Source organism: Oncorhynchus kisutch, linkage group LG13, assembly GCF_002021735.2.
Source record: "Oncorhynchus kisutch isolate 150728-3 linkage group LG13, Okis_V2, whole genome shotgun sequence".
Lineage (NCBI taxonomy): Eukaryota > Metazoa > Chordata > Actinopteri > Salmoniformes > Salmonidae > Oncorhynchus > Oncorhynchus kisutch.
Genome location: NC_034186.2, coordinates 67,891,514 through 67,915,099, shown reverse-complemented (window position 1 = coordinate 67,915,099; position 23,586 = coordinate 67,891,514). Strand labels below are relative to the sequence as shown.

General features: G+C 45.1%; 1 protein-coding gene across 2 annotated transcripts in view; it reads left to right on the top strand.

The window, feature by feature from the left end:
* ascc3 (activating signal cointegrator 1 complex subunit 3) overlaps positions 1 to 23,586 on the top strand; it is a 142,490-nt gene that overhangs the window by 1,681 nt on the left and 117,223 nt on the right. For both annotated transcript variants that reach the window (XM_031787055.1, XM_031787056.1), the window contains exons 3-6: positions 372 to 522; positions 3,101 to 3,294; positions 3,439 to 3,837; positions 9,756 to 9,873. In XM_031787055.1, the coding sequence (XP_031642915.1) occupies positions 372 to 522; positions 3,101 to 3,294; positions 3,439 to 3,837; positions 9,756 to 9,873 (862 nt within the window). The remainder of the gene's footprint in view (positions 1 to 371; positions 523 to 3,100; positions 3,295 to 3,438; positions 3,838 to 9,755; positions 9,874 to 23,586) is intronic.

The following is a 23,586-nucleotide window of genomic DNA, read 5'->3' as shown; positions in this document are numbered from 1 at the left end:
ATGAGGGTCGCTGGGAGATTATCAGTTAAAATTCTTTAGTTCTATAGGACATGGAAGTGCTGATTGTAATAAAGGCATGGTGTTAATACTGCTGCCGGACCTCCTTGCACTGAACCCCCTGACCTGATGAGCACTAATACCCAATGCTAAAGGAAAGGCTTATTTCAAAGTCGCTCGCTATGCAAGGAACTTAGCATATGCTGCTGCGCTATGTCTTTGAGTTATGAAAAGGACTTAGAATTACCCTCTGCTGTGTGTTTGTGTGTGATATAGAGGGATATGCAGAGAGAGGTCACTGTGCATCCAATATCAGACTATGTCATGATAAATCTGTAACTTTATCCCCTTGCTGTCTGTTTGTCTTATGTTAGACCAAGCGTCTGAAGAGGCAGGAGCTGTTCTCCAGAGAGGGCCTGACATGGCAGAAGATAGTCCAGTTCTTCACTCAGCACCTGGAGAAGGCAGAGCAGCAGGCTGCAGCACAGGAGCTGAAGAGCATCCTACAGGCTGCCAAGCAGATAGGTAATCAACTCGCTTGAATGGCAGGGATGCACTTTCAGTCATAGAGCACAATTTTAATGTTATGTTATCTGCGAGGGTGAATAGACCGTGTTTTCCCTAGGACTATTCCAAGCAGTGGCAAAGACATTTGTTTTGTAGACACCATCTGAAATGAAATGTTTCCTTTTAAAGAATTATAACCTTTAAATGGGCTGACTCATGGGGTTGTCCATTCCATGGGGCGCCAGCACTAAATTAATATAGGTTAAACACTGATAGGTGATAGGTAATCAACTCATTGGCTTGGATGATATACACTAAGCCAGGGGTGTCAAACAAATTTTGCCTCGAGGGCTGCATTTGGTCTTCACCGAGGTCCGAAGGGCCGCACTTAAATGTATTATATTTCCTCGCCGTCAAAATGTGCAATTGTCCTCTATAGTTTTTAGCCTCAAGACAAAGCACTGAGCCTCCCCTCCACTGTTGGGATTCAACCTCCTATGGAGAGCTTGCTCCACCAAAAGGAACTGCAGGGACCGCCCCACAACGACATTCAGATTTCCTGATATGACTTATAATTAGATTAGATGCAAATCCCCCACAACTCCTCCAGAAGTCGTACAGTGGTGCAACACACGGACAACTCCTACTGCTCTTATTACTATTCTGATACTGCCTGATGGGGGGGGGATCTCTCTCTCTCACACACACACACACCCCTCTGTCCCCCTAACCCCCGGGCAGAGCACCTCTGTAGTGTACAGGAAGAGACTGAGGCCCTGCAGGACACATGAGAAGGCATCTTTGAGGCTCCCTAAATTTGTCTCTCCTCGATTTCTCACGTCCTCTCTCCTCGATTCCTCACGTCCCCTCTCCTCACCTTCTCAAAACGCATTAGAGGAATGTGTTTTTAAAATTGATTTATTTATTATTATTTTTTGTGTGTGAATCTTACCCCCTTTACCCCCCAATTTTGTAGTATCCAATTGTTAGTAGTTACTATCTTGTCTCATCGCTACAACTCCCGTACGGGCTCGGGAGAGACGAAGGTCGAAAGCCATGCATCCTCCGAAACACAACCCAACCAAGCCGCACTGCTTCTTAACACCGCGCGCATCCAACCCGGAAGCCAGCCACACCAATGTGTCGGAGGAAACACCGTGCACCTGGCGACCTGGTTAGCGTGCACTGATGAGACAAGGATTTTCCTACCGGCCAAACCCTTCCTAACCCAGACGACGCTAGGCCAATTGTGCTTCGCCCCATGGACCTCCCGGCTGCGACAGAGCCAGGGCTCGGACCCAGGGTCTCTGGTGGCACCTCGATGCAGTGCCCTAGACCACTGCGCCACTCAGGAGGCCCCAGAGGAACGTGTTTTGAGAAGGTGATGAGGAGAGAGGACACAAGGAATCGAGGGAAGACAAATTAAGAACAAGCCTGGGGTTTTAACAGCAGCTACATGTATGTGGGGGATCAAGAGCTCAGGATAGCTAGTAGAGGCTGACTGCCTGGGGGTGTCATACAAGAGCCTTTCAACAGAGAATCAGGCCAGGGCCAGTATCTCTGAAAGATGCATAATATAGTGTAGAGCTTGATGCAGGTTCCTTTGCTGAGGTGTTTTAGTGGAGAATGTCAGGATGTTGTCAGAAAATAAGTGTACAGTACATTCTAACAATAGAGACATGCAGTAGGTCACTGAAACCATGTTGTACAGTCATATGTACTTTGAAATGCTGTCTAAGAGCTCGCCAAGAGAAGCATTATGGCCTGCCTACCTCCTTGAAACAATGTGATAAAAGCGCATGTTTATGAGAAAAAAAGCCAATTTTGTTCAATTTATTTTCTTTCTGTTTGCCACTACTCTATTTTTTGTCTTCATCATTGAAAGTCTAGAGAGCCTTCCGTGATAATACACACATGTTTGGGATATTTTTGAAAGGTTCTTGACCATGCAATTTTTGTCCTTTTAATGTGCCCTTAGCCTGTCTCTACCTAGAGCGTAGAGAATAAAGTAAAGCTCCATATCCCACTGAGAATGAAGATGAAAAACATCCATCGTGCCCTGACACACACAGTGGAGAGTGAGATGCTTTTAGGCCATTTTAATTGGCTTAAATCCTTTTCATCTGTATCTCTGCCTCTAAGTATGACCCTTTATCTTTCGCTCGCTCGCTCTCTTTCTCCCCTCTCTCTCCCTCTCTTCTCTTTTGGACAATTAGTCCCGATTCCCTCTAAATGAGCTACGGAGAGAGGACACGTGTCTTTTAGAAAGTGCTCTTTTCCGTCTTTCATTTCTCTGAGGAGCAGTGCTAGACAAGGCTAGACAAGGCTAGTGTTTTACTGCTTGGAACATACAGCAGTGCAGCAAGAAATGTCACATTGCTGTAGCCACTAGCCGGCTAGGTATCACTAATGGTAATAGTAATGGTAGTGGGTTTTCTGATAATCACAATGATCATCATCCGTGTCAGCATATTTGTGATGCTGATGGCAGCCCATATTGCCTCGGTTGAAGAGTGGGACTGAAGAAACTGGCCGAATAATAAATGATGGTATCTAGCTAATTAAATATCTTCTCGTTTCCCCATGTCTCTGGCAGTGGGGATAGAGCATGGCCAGGACACCATTGAGAGTGCTGCTGTCTTCCTGTTTGAGACGTTCCACAACAAGGACCATGTGGGTCACGAGGAGACGAGGGCCATCAAGCAGATGTTTGGGCCCTTCCCCTCCTCGGCAGCTGACGCCTCCTGTGCTGCTGTGTCCCGGGCTGTGGCCCCTCTGGGAGAGTCCCAGGTGGGACAACTGTAATACTGACTATATATAGGTCTACTTCAAATAAAATATTACAACAGTTACTTTTTGGTTTATACATTTTCTTCCTAGTATTTTATTATTCTACCATCATCATTTCCTTATTTATTTATTCATGTTTTACAGGTGGAGGAGTTTGTTCGTTCCCAGAGCTCCTGTCGCGCCCCTCAGCGCGGCTCGGCCTTTGGACGCAACATCACCTTCTCCTATGACTGTTACACCCTGGACCCCCAGGAGGCCCTGCCCTGGGTGGGGGGCCCTGAGGACGAGACCCCTGGAGGAGGCCTGGACTTCCACAGCTTCCTCAACAACCACCAAGGTCGCAGGGGTAATGGGGGAGAGGCGGATGGAGGCAGGCTAAGCCTGGGAGTGGCTCAGAGCTCTGGGGATGGGACCATCCTGAGAGGGGAGGTGGAGAAGTACCTGAACGGAGGCAACATGATCTCCTCCAGCCCTGAGGAACTGTGCACCTCCCTGTTTGAGATGCTGGCCTCCACCAAGAGTGATGACGAGCTGCAGAATGAGGTGAGCAGCACCCTCTCACACCACCTTTACACACCACCTTTACCCTTTTCACACTATTGTGCCGACCCAAACCAAGTTATTCCTTGAACTTAGCCAGCTGGCCTCTGGGGGTTTAAACCCCAGGTCAGACCACATCCACTTTGGACCTCGTCTCCATGGCAGGTCAACCTTGGCCTTTAGCTCAGGGTGTGTGAGGTTGACGTGGTGCGTGTCTCATGCTAAAGATGACGTTTGGAGAGCTCTGGAGAGCTGACCTTAACATTGTAGGAGAGGAGGAAGATCTTACTGCTTCTCCAGGCAGGCCCCATCACCTAGAAAGGCTGCAGTATGCCTGACATGCACACCAGGATAAAGACTGCGGTAGGCCTGACATGTACACCAGGATAAAGACTGCGGTAGGCCTGACATGCACACCAGGATAAAGGCTGCAGTATGCCTGACATGCACACCAGGATAAAGGCTGCGGTAGGCCTGACATGTACACCAGGATAAAGACTGCGGTAGGCCTGACATGCACACCAGGATAAAGGCTGCGTTAGGCCTGACATGCACACCAGGATAAAGGCTGCGGTAGGCCTGGCATGCACACCAGGATAAAGGCTGCGGTAGGCCTGACATGCACACCAGGATAAAGGCTGCGGTAGGCCTGGCATGCACACCAGGATAAAGGCTGCGGTAGGCCTGGCATGCACACCAGGATAAAGGCTGCGGTAGGCCTGGCATGCACACCAGGATAAAGGCTGCGGTAGGCCTGGCATGCACACCAGGATAAAGGCTGCGGTATGCCTGGCATACACACCAGGATAAAGGCTGCGGTATGCCTGGCGTGCACACCAGGATAAGGGCTGCGGTATGCCTGGCGTGCACACCAGGATAAGGGCTGCGGTATGCCTGGCGTGCACACCAGGATAAGGGCTGCGGTATGCCTGGCATGCACACCAGGATAAAAACTGCGGTAGGCCTGGCATGCACACCAGGATAAAGGCTGTGGTAGTAGGCCTGACATGCACACCAGGATAAAGGCTGTGGTAGTAGGCCTGACATGCACACCAGGATAAAGGCTGCGGTAGTAGGCCTGACATTGCACACCAGGATAAAGGCTGCGGTAGTAGGCCTGACATGCACACCAGGATAAAGGCTGCGGTATGCCTGACATGCACACTAGGATAAAGGCAGCGGTATTGTATGCCACACAATAAGTGAAAGTGTTCAGGTTCAATGTTTAATGTCTGAGATTCTCTCAGGTTTTTAGAGGGTGGAAAGACCTTGGGGTTTAGTGTATGTGGAAAGGATTTGCGCAGTTACCAATGAATCAAAACTAGCTACAAGAACTGGGCTACAAGTACTGGGCAACAACAGGCAATTAAGGCAGCACTTAGTCTGTGCTGAACCATGGTGTTATTGGGACATGTTGTTCACTTCTTCCACAAGAAAATAACACACTTACAGAGCGAGAGCGAGGGGGAGGGAGAGATGCCAGGTTGTGACAGAGGAGAGGAGAGGATGAATTGATGAGGCTCTGGGCAGAGCTCCCATTTCTTATACAGGTCCTTAATTTAGAGTCGTTCTCACTCTCTCCCTCGCGCCCCTGCAGCCCACAAAAACACAAGGTCGCCACACACCTTAATTCATATAATTTATTAGTGGCTCTCTGTTCTGCTTGTTCTCCTCTACCCCGCTATCCAGCATCTAGTCTAAACGAGGTGTGTGTCTGCATGCGTGTGTGTTAGCAGTTAAAGATCAGGGTTAGAGTGCCCTCTGTAGGCCACCGCACGCTCCTGCAGGCCACCGCACGCTCCTGCAGGCCACCGCACGCTCCTGCAGGCCACCGCACGCTCCTGCAGGCCACCGCACGCTCCTGCAGGCCACCGCACGCTCCTGCAGGCCACCGCACGCTCCTGCCCGTAGGCCACCGCACGCTCCTTCCCGTAGGCCACCGCACTCTCCTTCCCGTAGGCCACCGCACTCTCCTTCCCGTAGGCCACCGCACTCTCCTTCCCGTAGGCCACCGCACTCTCCTTCCCGTAGGCCACCGCACTCTCCTTCCCGTAGGCCACCGCACTCTCCTTCCCGTAGGCCACCGCACTCTCGCCACCGCACTCTCCTTCCGGTAGGCCACCGCACTCTCCTTCCCGTAGGCCACCGCACGCTCCTTCCCGTAGGCCACCGCACTCTCCTTCCCGTAGGCCACCGCACGCTCCTTCCCGTAGGCCACCGCACTCTCCTTCCCGTAGGCCACCGCACTCTCCTTCCCGTAGGCCACCGCACTCTCCTTCCCGTAGGCCACCGCACTCTCCTTCCCGTAGGCCACCGCACTCTCCTTCCCGTAGGCCACCGCACTCTCCTTCCCGTAGGCCACCGCACTCTCCTTCCCGTAGCCCACATGCTGAGACCTCTGACAATGAGATTTTATCCATAACTTTCACTCCTGAATTAGATGAACAGTGTCTCATTCTGTCCTCTTGAGTCCTTCTCCCTCCCTTTCTCTTTCCTTCTCTACACAGCAGACAGTGTAGGTTTTACTAATACCTGAGTCTACATTCTCTTCTAATGTTCTTCACGTAGCTGACATTTGGAAGCCAACTCTCCTACTGACATCTTTAGATGTGGAGTGCCCTTTGTGTGTGTGCACTCCACGCACCTCTCTGCGAGTGACTCCAAATTCAACAGCAATGTTTAAAGGGTCTGTACCATTACATGTGACAGAGGATAAACCCCCGCTTTTTATTTTATTTTATTACCTCTCATTTGTACCCCTGGAATGATGACATTTGCTGCAATAGCAGTGGCTTGAGAAAGAGAGCTTGGTTTTAAAGGTATGTTTTTGGTGGTTGTGAAAAGAGCTGTAGCTCCATTAAAGCACCAGGATATAGACTTGATGAGTAATTATATTCATAGTTTTGACTGCGCTAAGACATACTGTATGCGGGTGTGCTGCTTGCATGGCAGTCTCATGCAACATTTGTATTATAACCAGTGCTCTATGTGGACACTGTTAGTTGCCTATGTGTTTTCTAGAACAATCTATGGTTTACAGTTCACCTAATATATCAGCCTCATCCAGACTTAAAGGTAAAAAGAAAAAACCCTTCAGGGTGGTTAGGTCTGTGAGCTCCTTCCTTCTGAGGGGAAAACTGTCTCTCACTCCCAGTGGACTCCTCTGTCCTCCTCACCTTTCCTTCTAGGCTGAGAGGATCCAATGAACTTCAAGGACAGAATTCATGAGTGCCCATAAAAAAAAATATTTTCTCCGGGCAGCAGGTGAAAAACAGAACAACAATAACAACACAGTCCCGGGGTCATTCCACCTCAAAAAGCACAAGGATTTCAACACCCACCACCTCAGATTGTTCTGAAATCATTTCTGTAGTAAGAAACAGAAGTTTACAGATAATTCTGTGACATCCAATTGGTAGTTAGTCTTGTCCCTTCGCTGAAACTCCCGTACGGACTCGGGAAAGGCGAAGGTTGAGAGCCAATCCTCCTCCGAAACACGACCCTGCCAAGTCAAACTGCTTCTTGACACAATGCTCGCTTAACCCAGAAGCCAGCCACACCAATGTGTCGGAGGAAACACCGTACAGCTGACGACAGCAGTCAGTGTGCATGCACCCTGCCCGCCACAAGGAGTCACTAGAGCGCGATGGAGACCCTGCACCATTATTTTGTTCAAATATAATTTGATCTCTGAGAAATTAAGCAAATTGATTGCACCCAAATTCATTAAATATGGTACATAACATCCGATTTGGACCTAAAAAAATTCTGGCAATGAGTAAGACATGAGGATTCCAAAGCATTTGTCAAATCTTATGTTTCTAACTACAGAAATGATTTCGGAACAATCTGAGATTGTGGATGTCATTGCTTTCTGAAACGACATGGAACGACCCTCCAGTCACTGAGAGGGAAAGGACTTTGGAGACAGAATAAAAACCAAGACCCAGCTCACAGAAACAAAGACTACCCTTCACAAAGGAGGGCGGCTGACCTGTACGTCTGGTGTTTGGCTCCCCTACCGCGGTGGCTAACCAAGTCCCCAGAGGATGTGGAAAAGCAAAAGAGCAAAGTCTCTCTTTCCATCCAACCATCCATTTATCCATCTGCAAACTGAGACGCATGAATTGAATGATCAGTTTTGTATTATATTTTATTATTTCTAAAAAAAAAATATGCAGGATTAAACATTCTGAATATATTCAAGACTGCTCATATCTTCTAATGTCAGGTACTATGTGGGTTTTGATGTTGTCTCGTTGAGTACGGTTACATGCACATAAACGATTTCCCTAATAATCATGTTTATATGGACACATCTGAAGTCAGTCTTCCTGATGGGACTTAAATAAATACAGAACATCGGCAATAAAAATAAACGTTCTACCACAACGATCATGTTATTTTTGTGAAGCCAAATTGAGTTAGGACATAAAGTTTGTATGTGAAAATGAATTCTAAGATGCATACTTTCTGTTTTTCCAAACTCACTTCACTCGTGTATAAGAGGGAGGCTTGTGCTACCGGTGCTGGTAAATGTGCAGATCAATTACATCGCTGGAACATGGATTAAACTGTTTACATGTCCTAATAATTCCAGATTGCTTAGAAAACTATGTGTTTTATTCGGTGGATGCTTACTTTGATATAGACTTTACGTTGATTTAAGATAAGCAGAGTAAAGTGTTTACATGACTTGCATAATCTGCATCCTGCCATAATCAGTTTAATATATTACACTGGGTTCACTAAACAATAGGAACACCTTCCTAATATTGAGTTGCACCCCCTTTTGCCCTCAGAACAGCCTCAATTCATCAGGGCATGGACTCTACAAGGTGTCGAAAGCATTCCACAGGGATGTTGACTCCAATGCTTCCCACAGTTGTCAAGTTGGCTGGATGTCCTTTGGGTGGTGGACCTTACTTGATACACACAGGAAACGGTTGAGCGTGAAAAACCCAGCAGCATTGCAGTTCTTGACATACTCAAACTGGTGCGCCTAGCATCTACTACCATACCCCGTTCAAAGGCACTTAAACCTTTAGGCCCTCCATTGTAAATAACATTGTAAATAAGAATTTGTTCTTAACTGACTTGCCTAGTTAAATAAAGATTGTTTAAAAAAATACATTATTTTTTTCTTATGTTTTGTACACTGTGTATTAGTGTAAACATACTCCTTGTGTCTGTTGCACACAGCATTTTCACCCCCTATGGTTAATACTGTATGTTTCTCTCCTGTGCTAGCCAGCTCCTAGCTCAGTGATCGCTTCCCTCCCAGTCAGGTTTACTGTTGTTTTGCTGTCCCCAGCCAGCTAAGTGCCAGGTGGCTGTGTTTGGGGGGCTAAGCGGCACAGCATTATTCTGTCTCAGGCCCAGACTTACTTTGGGCATGGTAATCACCAGGTGTTCATTCTTGGCACTGCAAGCATGTGTTTGGAGGGGAGAGTGGAGCTTGAACCATAGGATGTGTTTGTTTACTGCTTTAGTGTTTTTGGCTTAAGCACACCATGTCTCCCACTCTCTCTCTCTCTCTCTCTCTCTCTCTCTCTCATATCTCTCTTCGTCTCTCTCTCTCTCTCTCTCTCTCTCATATCTCTCTTCGTCTCCCCCTCTCTCTCTCTCTCTCTCATATCTCTCTTCGTCTCCCCCTCTCTCTCTCTCTCTCTCATATCTCTCTTCGTCTCCCCCTCTCTCTCTCTCTCTCTCATATCTCTCTTCGTCTCCCCCTCTCTCTCTCTCTCTCTCATATCTCTCTTCGTCTCCCCCTCTCTCTCTCTCTCTCTCATATCTCTCTTCGTCTCCCCCTCTCTCTCTCTCTCTCTCTCTCTCTCTCATATCTCTCTTCGTCTCCCCCTCTCTCTCTCGCTCTCTCTCTCTCATATCTCTCTTTGAATCTCTCTCTCGCTCTCATCCAGCTGTTTGAGCTGCTGGGCCCAGAGGGATTTGAGATGATCTCTGTTCTCCTCCAGAGAAGGTCTTCCATCGTGGACTCTCTCCTTTCCATCCCTGCAGACAGGATCAACTACCCACCAGGTGAGTCAGACCCCACCCCCTGCACCAGAGGCATCCAGGTCATCTCCATAGAAACCAGAGATCCACACTCTCGGAGAGCAGTGGGGTAGAGTATCGTTGATGAATTAAACTGTAGATAATTGGTTTGAAATTCAGTCTACCTACCTAGACAAATCTTGACATTCATCATTGAAATATATTTTTTTTAATAAATATTTTGGCTGTCACTACCCCGGATTTGGAGGACCACTTTTAATATTAGGCGGTTTTTTATTTAAATGTTTTCTACTTATTTACCCCCAACCTTCATCATTGTCAGGGTCTTCTCAAGGGAAGGAGAGGGTTATGTATGATAGGGTCACTAAGGTCGACTCTTGGCTATGCATTTCTCAGCAGGTTCATGACCTTTAACAACTGGTCCATGTTTGGATGTTAATCCCTACAACACAAACAGCACAGTTCAGCTCCAACAACCCTTAAAGATCTATATGAGGGTTTGATGTACAAATCAATATTAGACTCTGTAAATCTTTGATGGTGTCCAGTACTCTAGTACAGAGAGGTACAGTATGAAATGCAGTGTCCCTGTCTCTTTGTCATGGGTGAAGGTTGGTAAAGCTGTAGCCTACTAAGGAATACAATTACAAATACTTCCCTACCGCTATTCAAGATGGAAAATGTGTTAATGTTATGTACATTTCACGTAACTGTGAAAAGGCTATTCACCATCCTCTCTACCCAAACGTTAAACTTTCCACCTTATTTTCTGTTCTATATCCCCCCCCCCCCCCCTCACTCACTCCCTCCCTCATCGTTCTCTCATTTCTTTGTTCCCATCACCTACCCCTCAGGTCTGTTTTGGAGCTGGGTATTGCTCTCATTTTCTGCATGATTGTCAAACGGCTCAATACACTGAAAAGCTATTACCTAAAGATAGCCTATTAAGCTTAGCTCAGTCCTTCATTATTTCTCTAGGTTTTTGGGGAGGAGGTTGGGGGAGGAGGGTCGGGGGTTGGGGGAGGTAATGCACCATGATCCATTTAAGTCCAAGATAGTCATCTCCAGCACTAGACCAGTCACTCTCTTTTTGCCCCTCTTGCCTTCCACTACTTCTCACAAATCAGAGAAAATGTAGCAAAGTAGGATTTCACTCTATAGACAAATACCTGGCTCATGTCTTGTATAGTATTACTGTCCCCACAATGAAATCTGGAAGGGGACTGTAGCTCTGTGTCCGTCCTTTAGTACATTCATCACATGCAATATCTCAGACAGCACTGGCCCGATTTGGTGAAACTTTGGTAAATCTTTGGTGATCTTGCCATAGAGATCCGGCATGTACACAATTACACTGATTGGCCCAAGGGGGGTACTGTAGTAATATACTGAAATTCCAAACTTTGAACAAGTATATCCTGTCCCGTTTGAGCTACTGTCATGGAGTGAGGTGTTGTTATATGCATCCCCTCATGAGCAACACATTTCTATAAGCTCTGCCTGTTAGTTTTTCTGCTAATTAGACATTTTGTCCCACACCAAGCCAACATTCGAACAAGCATAGCTCCTGCCCTGTTTGAGCTACAGTCATGGAGTTTTGGACATCTTCTCATGAGAAACAAGTTTCCCATAATTACCTATATCATTTTGGTACTTACAAATGGAATGTCTTTCCACACAACATATGTTGGAATAATTGACACAGGGAGGAGCGCCACATCATTCATGGGGGACATCATGTTCACTGTAGACTTGTTATTATACTGAGGGGTGACATTATCCCGTAGCCTGGTCCTAGATCTGTTTCTACTGTCTTGCCAACTCCTATGATCAGTGTCCAGCACAAATGGTTCTGGGACCAGGCTAGTACCAGAGAATACACTGACTTGGTTGATGCTGAAGCGTTCTCCCCTGTACTAGGATATGTGCCCTGCTGTAACTTAGCTATGCTGATCTGCTCCTTCCTCTGTACATGCAGTAGCCTATGTAGTTCAGTGAAGTATCCTCTCTACATTATTCAGTCTTCTCTATTGCTCTCCCCCTGTTGCTTGGAGCTGAGCTGACTGGCTCATATTAAGGCTGTTGTAGTTCACTGTTTCCCAGGCTTTACCTACAGAGTACACTGACTGTTTTATATTGAAGTTACTTCCTCCATGGCCTGTAGCTGAATTCAGTCAGTGATTTCAGTCTGTATTTCCCCACAGCATGGAACTGATTCTACTGGATGTTACTGAAGCTGTTCCCTGTGTAGCACAGTGAGCCCAGTGCCTGACTGTTATTTTTCATACACTGAACCCCATGCTGAGCTAGCAGTATGACTCCTCGTCTCTCCTGCTTTCTCTCTCCTCTTTTTGGAGATGTTTTCTTCGCTTGGAGGCTAATAGTTTTTTTTTTAACCCTTGAAATGTGAACAAAGCTGTGAGTAGCTGAAGATGTGTGTGGGAGGATAAGGATGGACTATTTGTCGTCGGTTCCAAATCGTAGGCAGGCATCAAAGAAATTGAAAAAATATGTAAATAAAGCTGGAATTTGAGTTTTTCCGAACATTTCTATATATTTGTACAGCCTAAGGGATTTATGTTATCTATTTGAGTCATTCATTTCCCACATCCTACATTTACAGCGGTGGTTGTGATACTGTAAATGAACCACCTAATTTAGAGGGCCCAGTTCAATCAGAAATGAGATTGACCTGCGTGTGAGAGAGAATACTGTGAAATTGTAAATGTGTTAATAGACCAATGAGTTCCAAAGCTCTCTGCCAATAACAGCTTGTTTTCAGGTTTACCCTCTCCACTCAGACAACTCCCAGACAGTCCTAGCAAAATTCTAGCATGAGAAATTGCTCTTTGCTAAGAAGCTATTTTTGTTTATTTTTTTCCCCTCCACCATTTCCATTGAAAACAATCACAGTAAGGTACTTAATAATAGTTACCCAGAAATAATTTGATATTGAGCCAAAAAACAGTCTGTATTGGACCTGTAGCCCTTTCCACTCGTACCCTAAAATTGGAATGCAGTGGCTGTACAGTAACATGCTATACATGACGTCAGAGCTCTGTGTCTCTGCTTCACATTATTTAAAAGAATCACGGTTTTCGGTTTCTATTATAAAAATGAAATAATAAATGCACTATGCGTTATGTGGGTTGAATGCTGTATCAACAGAGAAGTCCCATGATGGTGGTGACTGCCCATTTAGTGCTTATCACTTTATTAAGCATCATTTATTCACATTACATTAGTTTAATTAAATATTTCACTTGTTGTGTATATTACATTTGTTTTATTCGATGACTTTATGGTTTCATTCCAAGTCATCTCATCTCTATAGAGCTGCTGCCTATGTTGTGTCTTAGTGGTTCTTCAAAGTAATTAAGGCATTCTTTAATGGCCGCTGAATCTATGTCACTTAGATCATGTGTTTTCAGGTAGATACCTCGTGCATTTAGCATGTGTAAAAGAATACACAGACCGGACATGTAAGCGTACAATGGATTATGGTCATTGTAGTTAATTACCAAGTTTTCTGCTGTAAACAATGTTGAATATTGGCTCCCTACTACATCGCAGTTAGGGTTTGATCAGACTGATCTCTAGAAAAACTGCGCATTGAGCTAGCTCACAGAAAAAACCCAAACCAAATGGACTTAAAATAATTTTACACCATTTTGGACCATCGCGCTACAAGAAGTTGCCCCCATCCCTTCCAGTAAGTGGGCAACTTTTGCACTTTTGTTGTCCGAGTGAGCGATATGCTGTACATTAGACTCGATGTATTTTGAAAGATGATACACTGAGAATTATAATAAATACAGCTTTGATGTATAGGGTTAGTCTTACTGGGGTCCTACACATAACAAAAAATACTTTACACACAAGACGAACATGTAGTGTGTGTGTCTCATGTGACATGTGACCATATGACTGGACAATAATCAAGATAAGATAAAACTAGAGCCTGCAGGACTTGACCATATGACTGGATAATAATCAAGATAAGATAAAACTAGAGCCTGCAGGACTTGACCATATGACTGGATAATAATCAAGATAAGATAAAACTAGAGCCTGCAGGACTTGACCATATGACTGGACAATAATCAAGATGAGATAAAACTAGAGCCTGCAGGACTTGACCATATGACTGGATAATAATCAAGATAAGATAAAACTAGAGCCTGCAGGACTTGACCATATGACTGGATAATAATCAAGATAAGATAAAACTAGAGCCTGCAGGACTTGCTTTGTGGAGTGTGGTGTCAACAAAGCAGAGCATTTCTTTATTACGGATGTCATACAAGCAAGCCACATTTCCATATTATTCTATATTATACAACTCATGTAAACTTATGATCGCTATGTTGGATGTAGTTATAAGATGACATGGCATCATACCCTTGGTTGTTCTGAACAGAATGAGTCTCACAATCTTTGGCTATTGTGAAAATGTGTTGGGGCACACCCACCTGGATGCACTTTAATTACTTATTTTTATGTGCACCAAAATGATTTGTTTTCCCTGAATTGCATTGTGAAAGCCTTAACTGTAAGATAATATTTAAGAACTTAGCTCGTCATGTTGGCAATAGAACAAGCTTTCACATGATGCCTTGTTTCATATGCTCTTCATATTTCTTCTGCAAGAAACATTTCAACGTAGCCCTATTCGTATAGGCCAATTCTCACGTGTTTAAAGGGTTGGACTTAGTAACTCAAGAGTAAATCGTTATCAGTTTGTGTGCAATTCATTAGTATGTGTATTTAATCAATCAATCTGTGTGTAATTAAGCAGTATAAATCATTAATTAGCTGTGGTTGGTTCTATGGTACCTGAGGCCTAGGTGTGGTATCAAGTGCCAGGTCGTTTTGACCAGGGAATGAAGCTAAGGTATACTGGGCAGGTAGACACACCACAATCGTCTCTTACCTGATTGGACTGGATAGGTAGCCTAGATAATCACTAGTCTGTGCACAGTGGTACAAAACTGATTGCAATGTCGTCGTTAATGATGACGTAATCCCGGTTGTGATGATGTCATTTCAACCAGTTTTTTCTTTATTTATTTCACTTTTATTTAACCAGGTAGGCCAGTTGAGAACAAGTTCTCATTTACAACTGCGACCTGGCCAAAAACAAAGCATAGCAGTGCGACAGAAACTACAACTGGTTCCACCATATTAGGCTGTATCTGTTTTCTTTACGTTACCGTTTTGGAACGGCAGGTGTTAGTGGGCTAGGGCAAGAGCTATGTGTTTTTCACATCAAGCTCACTTGTGTTCCATGATACTTTCTCTGGACCGTACTGCATCCTAAAGTCTTCACTTCTCTAGGTCACTTCCAGTCCCTGGAAAAAGGAGCTGAGTGTGGTGAACTAAAAGTTCATTTTTAATAGTGAATCACTTTGATATATTAATTTCCTTTTACACTGTTCGGGCGGTGGTTGGTGGTAAACCTTTAGAGCGTATAAGGGCTCATTGGCCTACTTTAGCTTACTTGCCTCTTCCGCTCTTTGTCATGTATTGACCACAGAGAAGAGAGACGGAGGATGTTTTCTGGGTTTTTCTTTCCTTTCTTTTTTTCCCATCATCCATCCACAATTCACGTTACACGCATGGAGAAGAAGTGGTGATGGGCTTCTTCTCTTTTCACTTGTCAAAGTTCACCTGCCTGCCAGACGGCTTTTGAGATTAACGTTGCCTTGACGACAGAGTGGAGAGGTCAGGAGGAGCTAAAAGAGGCTGATTAAATTTCCCACTTTCTGCATTCCATCAAAGAAGTGGGATTTGGTGGGAGGGTCTGTCAACTGCTGATTAGCTTTCAAATTGCAAACTCCTTAATCGTCATGTTGGTAAATACATGTACTCTGCCTGATGGCTGTTTTTACAGATCTCTAAATGAGAATTGAAATCTGTGCAGCATACTCCAACTCAAGTGATTCAGCTAGCTGGTACTACTGATGAAGGCAGTAGATGGTGAGACGTTTATCTTCTGTGATTTGCTTCCCAGGAATGTTCATAGATATGCATAGTGTTCTATATATAGAATTATTATGACACAGAATAGACTCTTCATCTCTTCTCTAAGCTCTCCCTGAGCTTATGGCCTTTAAATCATGTTTGAGTAATGAAGCACACACACGCCGTCTCTTGAGTAAAATAAAAAACGGAGGGAATTTGAGCTGTTCAGGGTGAACTTAATCATTGCTGACATGGTCACAAACTAGTTAGTATCTCTGTAGACAAACGGTCAGGCAGCGAATCACGCACTGCACCGTCAGCCAGCCCTCTCCGTACTATGGAACTGTTTGTGGAACATGTTCTACATATTCAAATGAGACGTGGCTTGCAAGAGTTTCGCTTTCTCATTCAGACACACACTCGCGTGGTAGGCACACAGACACACACTCGCGTGGTAGGCACACAGACACACACTCGCGTGGTAGGCACACAGACACACACTCGCGTGGTAGGCACACAGACACACACTCGCGTGGTAGGCACACAGACACACACTCGCGTGGTAGGCACACAGACACACACTCGCGTGGTAGGCACACAGACACACACTCGCGTGGTAGGCACACAGACACACACTCGCGTGGTAGGCACACAGACACACACTCGCGTGGTAGGCACACAGACACACACTCGCGTGGTAGGCACACAGACACACACTCGCGTGGTAGGCACACAGACACACACTCGCGTGGTAGGCACACAGACACACACTCGCGTGGTAGGCACACAGACACACACTCGCGTGGTAGGCACACAGACACACACTCGCGTGGTAGGCACACAGACACATTCATGCATGCATTAGGCGTGTGCACACATGCACACAGGCCCTTACCACGCACGTGCGCACACACACCACTGAGTGTGCTCGTTGGTTTACTTCCTCATTGGTTTACTTCCTCGTTGGTTTTCTCCCTCGTTGGTTTACTCCCCTGCTCTATCGACATGCTAGAGCATGTTTTTGCTAATTGCTCAGTATCTGTTTACATTTGTTTAGAAAGTGGTAACCACAAGGGGGAAGAAGCTCAATTTGAATGCAGCAAATTCCCCAATCATATATTGCAAACTCAATAGATGTGGAACGCAGCAGCACAGAGCTCACACAGATCAAGAGAGTGAGCGGGTGAGCGAGCCACATGAAAGGGAAGAGGGAGAGAAAGGAGGGGTGTAGATGTACAACCACAGTGTCAGCGGGGGCTAAGAGAGGGGTGCTGGGGTGTACAGTCGTGACCGTGTCCCAAATGTAAGAGGAAAGAAAGGAGAAGAGCTGCTGCCTTTGAGATGGAAATGGATGTGAAGGTGGAGAGGGCGTCAGAGGGCTGGATGAAAAATTCAAAAGGGCCTTTTTGAGTTTTGATGGGCTGGGAGAAAGTGAGAGAGAGAGAGGGAGGATGGACCGGCACTGACAGGGAGTTAGTTTTTCATCTAAATGATTTTTACTCTCATTCCAGTGTTACAGGGAGGGGAGGATGATCAAATCTGGTCCTTCTACTTGACAGACAAGGCCTACTTCACACACTAGCTCAGACTGAAAGGTTAATTTGTTAAGACCTATACAATCTTGTTGGGATTTCACATATTTACTTCACTAATTAAACCATATTCAGTGGTTCCTCATGCTGTGTTACTGTAAAGGACTTTGTGACAAATGTTACTGTAAACATGGCTACATAAATACGTAAGATTTATTGATTGATAAATTGATGGATAAATTAATTAATATCCATTCTTGTTTTTCTACTCTCACCATTTTTATTCTCCAAATGGCTTGTCTAAATGTGGGACTTGAGTACACAGTGCAGTGGTCCAGTCCTCATTTCCTCTCTGTTCCATCTAATTCGGACATGTTAACCCCAGCTCCCAGTGGATCAGTTGACTGCATTTCATTAGGGATTAGGAAGGGGCCTGTTTCCTGAAACCAGGAGGGGGGAGTGATGATAGTGTCACTGTGTCAGAACTACTGACCAGTCTCTGCTCATTCTGGGAGGACAGAAAGATGTGACAAACAGAAATGCATATGTGGCCACTGGGAGGCTGCACGCACCTATGAGATTGGATAATTTCACACTCTAACCAATCCTGTTAGCTGGATGTACTATAGATTGATGTAGGACAGTGGACTGACTGAGTAAGGGCTCAGATGGGTGTAGGACAGTGGACTGACAGAATAAGGGCTCAGATGGGTGTAGGACAGTGGACTGACTGAATAAGGGCTCAGATGGGTGGCGCACAGTGGACTGACAGAATAAGGGCTCAGATGGGTGTAGCACAGTGGACTGACAGAATAAGGGCTCAGATGGGTGTAGGACAGTGGACTGACAGAAATAAGGGCTCAGATGGGTGTAGGACAGTGGACTGACTGAATAAGGGCTCAGATGGGTGTAGGACAGTGGACTGACTGAATAAGGGCTCAGATGGGTGTAGGACAGGGGACTGACAGAAATAAGGGCTCAGATGGGTGTAGGACAGGGGACTGACTGAATAAGGGCTCAGATGGGTGTAGGACAGTGGACTGACAGAATAAGGGCTCAGATGGGTGTAGGACAGTGGACTGACAGAATAAGGGCTCAGATGGCTGTAGGACAGTGGACTGACAGAATAAGGGCTCAGATGGGTGTAGGACAGTGGACTGACAGAATAAGGGCTCAGATGGCTGTAGGACAGTGGACTGACAGAATAAGGGCTCAGATGGCTGTAGGACAGTGGACTGGGCAGGTGGTTAGACACCGGAGAGCATGATGTACAACACACTGACATGCTGCTGTCCAGCAGGGTTCAACATTACAGAACACACTATTGTGTAGAACAGATAGGATTATTTCAAGTACAATAGGGAAGGATGTTAGCTATGTTCATTAACATTTCTACCTCTAGCTTTGGGAATGTTTGACCTACCTGAATACATACCAGCAGTGGAGGCTGGTGGGAGGAGCTAATGAAGGACAGGCTCATTCTAATGGCTGAAATTGTATTAATGGAACAGTAAAAAACATATGGAAATCACTTGACTTCCATTTATTTCATTCCAGACATTATAATGAGTCCATTCTCCTATAGCTCCTCCCACCAGTCTCCTCTGCACAGCAGTGTCTAGGGCTGGTCTCCTCCTGCCAGGCAGAAGCCCTGCTGCTCTCCCATGGAGCAGAGGTTTCCCAGGCAGACCTCTTCTCATCCATCCACAGCTTGTTGGTTCACCAGCCAGGAGTGGTTTTTCAGGACACTTGAATCTTCACTGACCCCAGTCTCCATATCAGCCCTAGCTTACAGTAAGCCCTGTGTGTGACGTTATCTTTCCCAGCAGACAGTAAAGAAGGACGGGTTAGGGCAGGGATGGGCAACTCCATTCCTCTGGGCCTGATTGGTGTCACACTTTTTCTCCATCCCTACCAAACACAGCTGATTTAATCAAATTGCATTCTAAACTGAAGATCATGATTAGGTGATTATTGGAGTCAAGTGTGTTAGCTGGGGCAAAACTATGACACCAGTCAGGCCCTCGAGGAATGGAATTGCCCACCCCTGGGTTAGGGGGTGATTGGAGGCATGCCCTGTTGTAGAGCTGCTAATTAAACCTGCCTCTCTGCGCATAACTAACAAAGCAGCAGTAGTAATGAGGAAGAGTCTAATTAGCGGGTCAAGATCGGCAATAACACATCTGGCAACCGGAGCCAAGCGTCTCTAGCTGGGCGGGGAAGGTAAGACGTCTGTGGTTGACCTGCCCAGTCTAGTAGCCATGTGAACTCTACAGTTGTTTGTTTTCGTCTGTGTGTCCCACCGTGTGTCCAGTTTAGTAGTGATCCCTGAAGTTGCCGCAGGTGGGGCGGTACTGGTGGTCCCAGCTAGAACCAGCTGTCAGTTAAAACCTGACATGAATAGCCTCCAGTTGTCTGTGTGTGTGACTTTGTTTGTGTTTCTCTTTCTGTGCATGCAGGGGTGCAACTTTGGTTTGATAAGGGGGGAGTAACCTAGCGGGGGGTCTGGGTGTTCCTCCCTCAAACTTGTTTGAATGCCAGTTAGGATTTTCATATGCACATTTTCGTGGAACAGTTTAATTGAATTTATAATAGTCTTTGTATCTCAAAATCATTGACTGTGGTTAATCTGCATTATATCTCAATTAAAATTATACCAGTCTAAAAGTAGCTGTTTTATTGCTATGTAAAAATAGCCTACGAAAGCCAACACAAAAACATTGCAGCCTGCAGGTAGAAAATATCCGGATAAAAATAAATATCCTATAAATCACATTGGCTACGCATGGCCTGTCTGCAACAAACGCATCAGCTGGGTCGCCCTAAAACTTGTGCTAGAAAACCTTGAGACATTGTATAACATATTCTGGGGCCCCAGAGTTTCCTGTGCCAGTGAGCTCGGGACAGACACAGCTGTAGGCTATTTGTGCAAGGGAAAAGAAGTAATCGGGGGTTTTATGACGTTTCCACTGGATCAGAGCATTACATTTTTCCCTTTCATGCTGAGTGGTTATCGAAAGGGAGAGAATTGGAAATATTGTCCAAATGCTTTCAGTAATTTTTGTCATTCTCAATTGATTCTAAAAACAGACTTTGTTTACTTGCTGTTTGAGGTGAAGAAATATGTAGTCTACTACTGGTGATATACAGTACCAGTCAAAAGTTTGGACACATTTTTTTTTGTTGCTATTTTCTACATTGTAAAATAATAGTGAATACATCAAAACTGTGAACTAAAACATATGGGAAAGGGAATTATGTATTAACCAAAAAGTGTTAAATTGAGGAATTCCTAATTATTACATGAATTTCGACTTGAACTATTGCGAGTGTACTGTAGGCTAGCAATGAGTTTACCAGTCAAATTGCCAGTTTTAGAGATTCCAAGCATGTTCTATTCATTCTATTTTCTGTGTCTGCTGCTGCTGCTGCGTTGTGGGGGGCATTGCCTAGGCAACTGAATTTGCTTGTTTCAGCAAGGAGCAACAAAGCTTCATCACATTAAGAGTCCATGTAACGGTCGAAACGGACTCAACCACACGAATACCCGGCCCTCCCGTCTTCAGGTTCGTTTCACACACAAAAGTTGGTGGCAATCACTGTTCAAAACTGAGAGATGTAGCAGGAGTGGATAAGAGAGCTAGAAATGGAATGAGAGGTAGGGATGAGGGATAGGGAAGGGAGGGATAAGGAAAAGAAGGGAGGGATAAGGAAGAGAGGAGAGGGGAGGGATAGGGAAGGGAGGGATATGGGAGGGAGGGATAGGGGAGGGAGGGATAAGGAATAGGTAATAATACATTATTTCTATTAACAGTGTGACATGAAATGGAACTGTTAAATGATATGCAGTGTGTAAGTCTGGCTTCTCTGCATGATCAATCATCAGCGCTCAGTGTGTGATTTGTGTGCTGTTGTAGCCTACCATAGACCTATTACACAAAGTCGCCATCAATTCAAAGTGCTGCGTGCAATGGGTTCTCCTACCATTCCATTGCAAAGAACAAGTAGACCTACAGGCTATACAGATCAGCGCCCAAAAAATGTCCATAGCCCACCATGCCCAAGATTCCCTCAACATATCACAACTGGTGAGAGATGCAGAGAAAGAGAAGGTTAAATAAGCTGAGACGCAAAAGTACAAAATATGCACGTGCGATATACAGTATCAACTCTCTGGCTTCATTCATACATTAAACCAGTCAATGCTAGCAGCCTACCATATTCACTCATCATAAAGTCCCCAATAGAAAACATCCCTATATGTGCAGGCGACCTCGATGCCGTTACGATACACAATGTCCAATCTCCATCTCGCATTCAAATATCCACTAACGTGGTACTGGCAGAGGCTGAAATATAAACGGTAGCTAATCACAAAACAGCAGATACTGTGTCCACAAAAGCGCTTTAGGAAATCGACATTTGCACCATTGTTTCATGATGTTATGATTACAAAAGAGGCCACACGGTGGGCTACTGGTCAGATTTGCGGGCAGTTGATTAACTGAGCTATCCATGGTGCTGAATCTCCGCTAGCTTAGGCCTGTTTATTTAGAAGCTGGTGTTCCCTGTGACAGTCACCACAATAAGCAGGTTATAATGAAGTAAAAACACCCATAACTTTCCCAAATCCCCCCCGATAGCCAGTTGCAATGGGAGAGAAAATGCTGAGGTAGGCTAAAACAAATCATTTTCACTGGACCTCATAATATTTGACCAGTCGGCCAAAAGTGCTTCATAGACCTAGGCTAGGGGAATTTTACTCTAAATCCATTTTCATGTGTATCATGTGTATTTCTAGTCAATCCACCATAAATACGGTCTCGAAATACCATCAACATATCATCATTTATTGTATGGTTGCATCATAGATATCGAAACACCCCATCTGTCAAAAAGTCAAATTACGTCACCATGCGAGACTTTGCACTTCCACCCTTCTCTTCTTTGCCAGGGATTCCCAGAAAGCTGCACGTACTAGCTGACTCTCTCTGGCTCTTCAACCATTGGTGGGCGTGTAATTCAAATGATTTGCTGTGATGTTTACTAGAGCCCTACCCATGCCTGTGACGTTCAAGCCCGATTGCTTTTGCCCAAAACCCGAAATTAGAAATAACTTCCTTCGTTATTAAATCCATTAACTGCTCCTCTGCGTCTGTCACTCGCTCCCTGTGGATGAGCTCTGCTCATGGCAGCTCCGGATTTCTGTGTATATAGCAACAGCTCCTCTTGGGCGACTCTGCTCAATGACGAGACATGAGAGAGCACAGAGCATGGCTGTTAGCTACTTTTCGTCATGCTAAACTCTGACACCTCGAGTAACATTATTCTTTTCTGCAAAATGATCTCAACTGTTTTATATTTGAAGCACTTTTGACACCTATGTGTTAAACCAAGTCCACACACCGCCCACTCAATCCAGTTAGAGGGGAGTTTTTGGAGTTGTCGGAATTTACTCAAATGGGCAATTGGGAACATCAGGACTGATCAGGACATTCAAAGCTAGATATCTAGACTCTTACATTATATTGAAACATTTTTTGTGAATTTGTCTACTATGGACTACTGAATTACCTGGGTAAAATAGTCATTTTAAACTTGGCTACATCAATAAAAGTGTGGTGACTTTGAGAGAACTGAGTTTATTAAAACATGTATAATTAAAATGTGTATATTTCTCCATTTACAATGGTATAATCATGGCTTTTTTTTCTTTGGGATTATATGCTTTTAAATAGCACTTCTGGTTTCAACAGGAATACCGGGATACTGGACATTTTCCAGATAATTCTCTGGAAAATATAAAACCCTAGTATAGAGTGTGTATATACACACACACACACACACACACACACACACACACACACACACTAGAAAGATAAGGGTCTAGGCCACCCTGGGATTTTAGGTCCTCCTGGATTTTACTCACGTCACTTGTATGCTGTTAGGGTTTATTTTGCTCCTGTGATGCTCGCTCTCCTTGCTCAACAACAAGCTGGTGGTCTCCTGTGGGCCCTTACCCATGCAGGGTTTAAGTAAAGGACACACACACACACGCGTTACAATATGAATTAATGCTGAGGTCCTGAGGTTAGAAATGGTCCTTTCCTCCTGGTGGCTACCAGACTCTGAACAGATATAGTTGTTGCAGTCTGGAGAAACACACACAGCCACTTGTCAGTCCTGTTGCATCGCAGCTCGGATCTCACCATTAACTATTGACCAGTATAGCAACCATGTC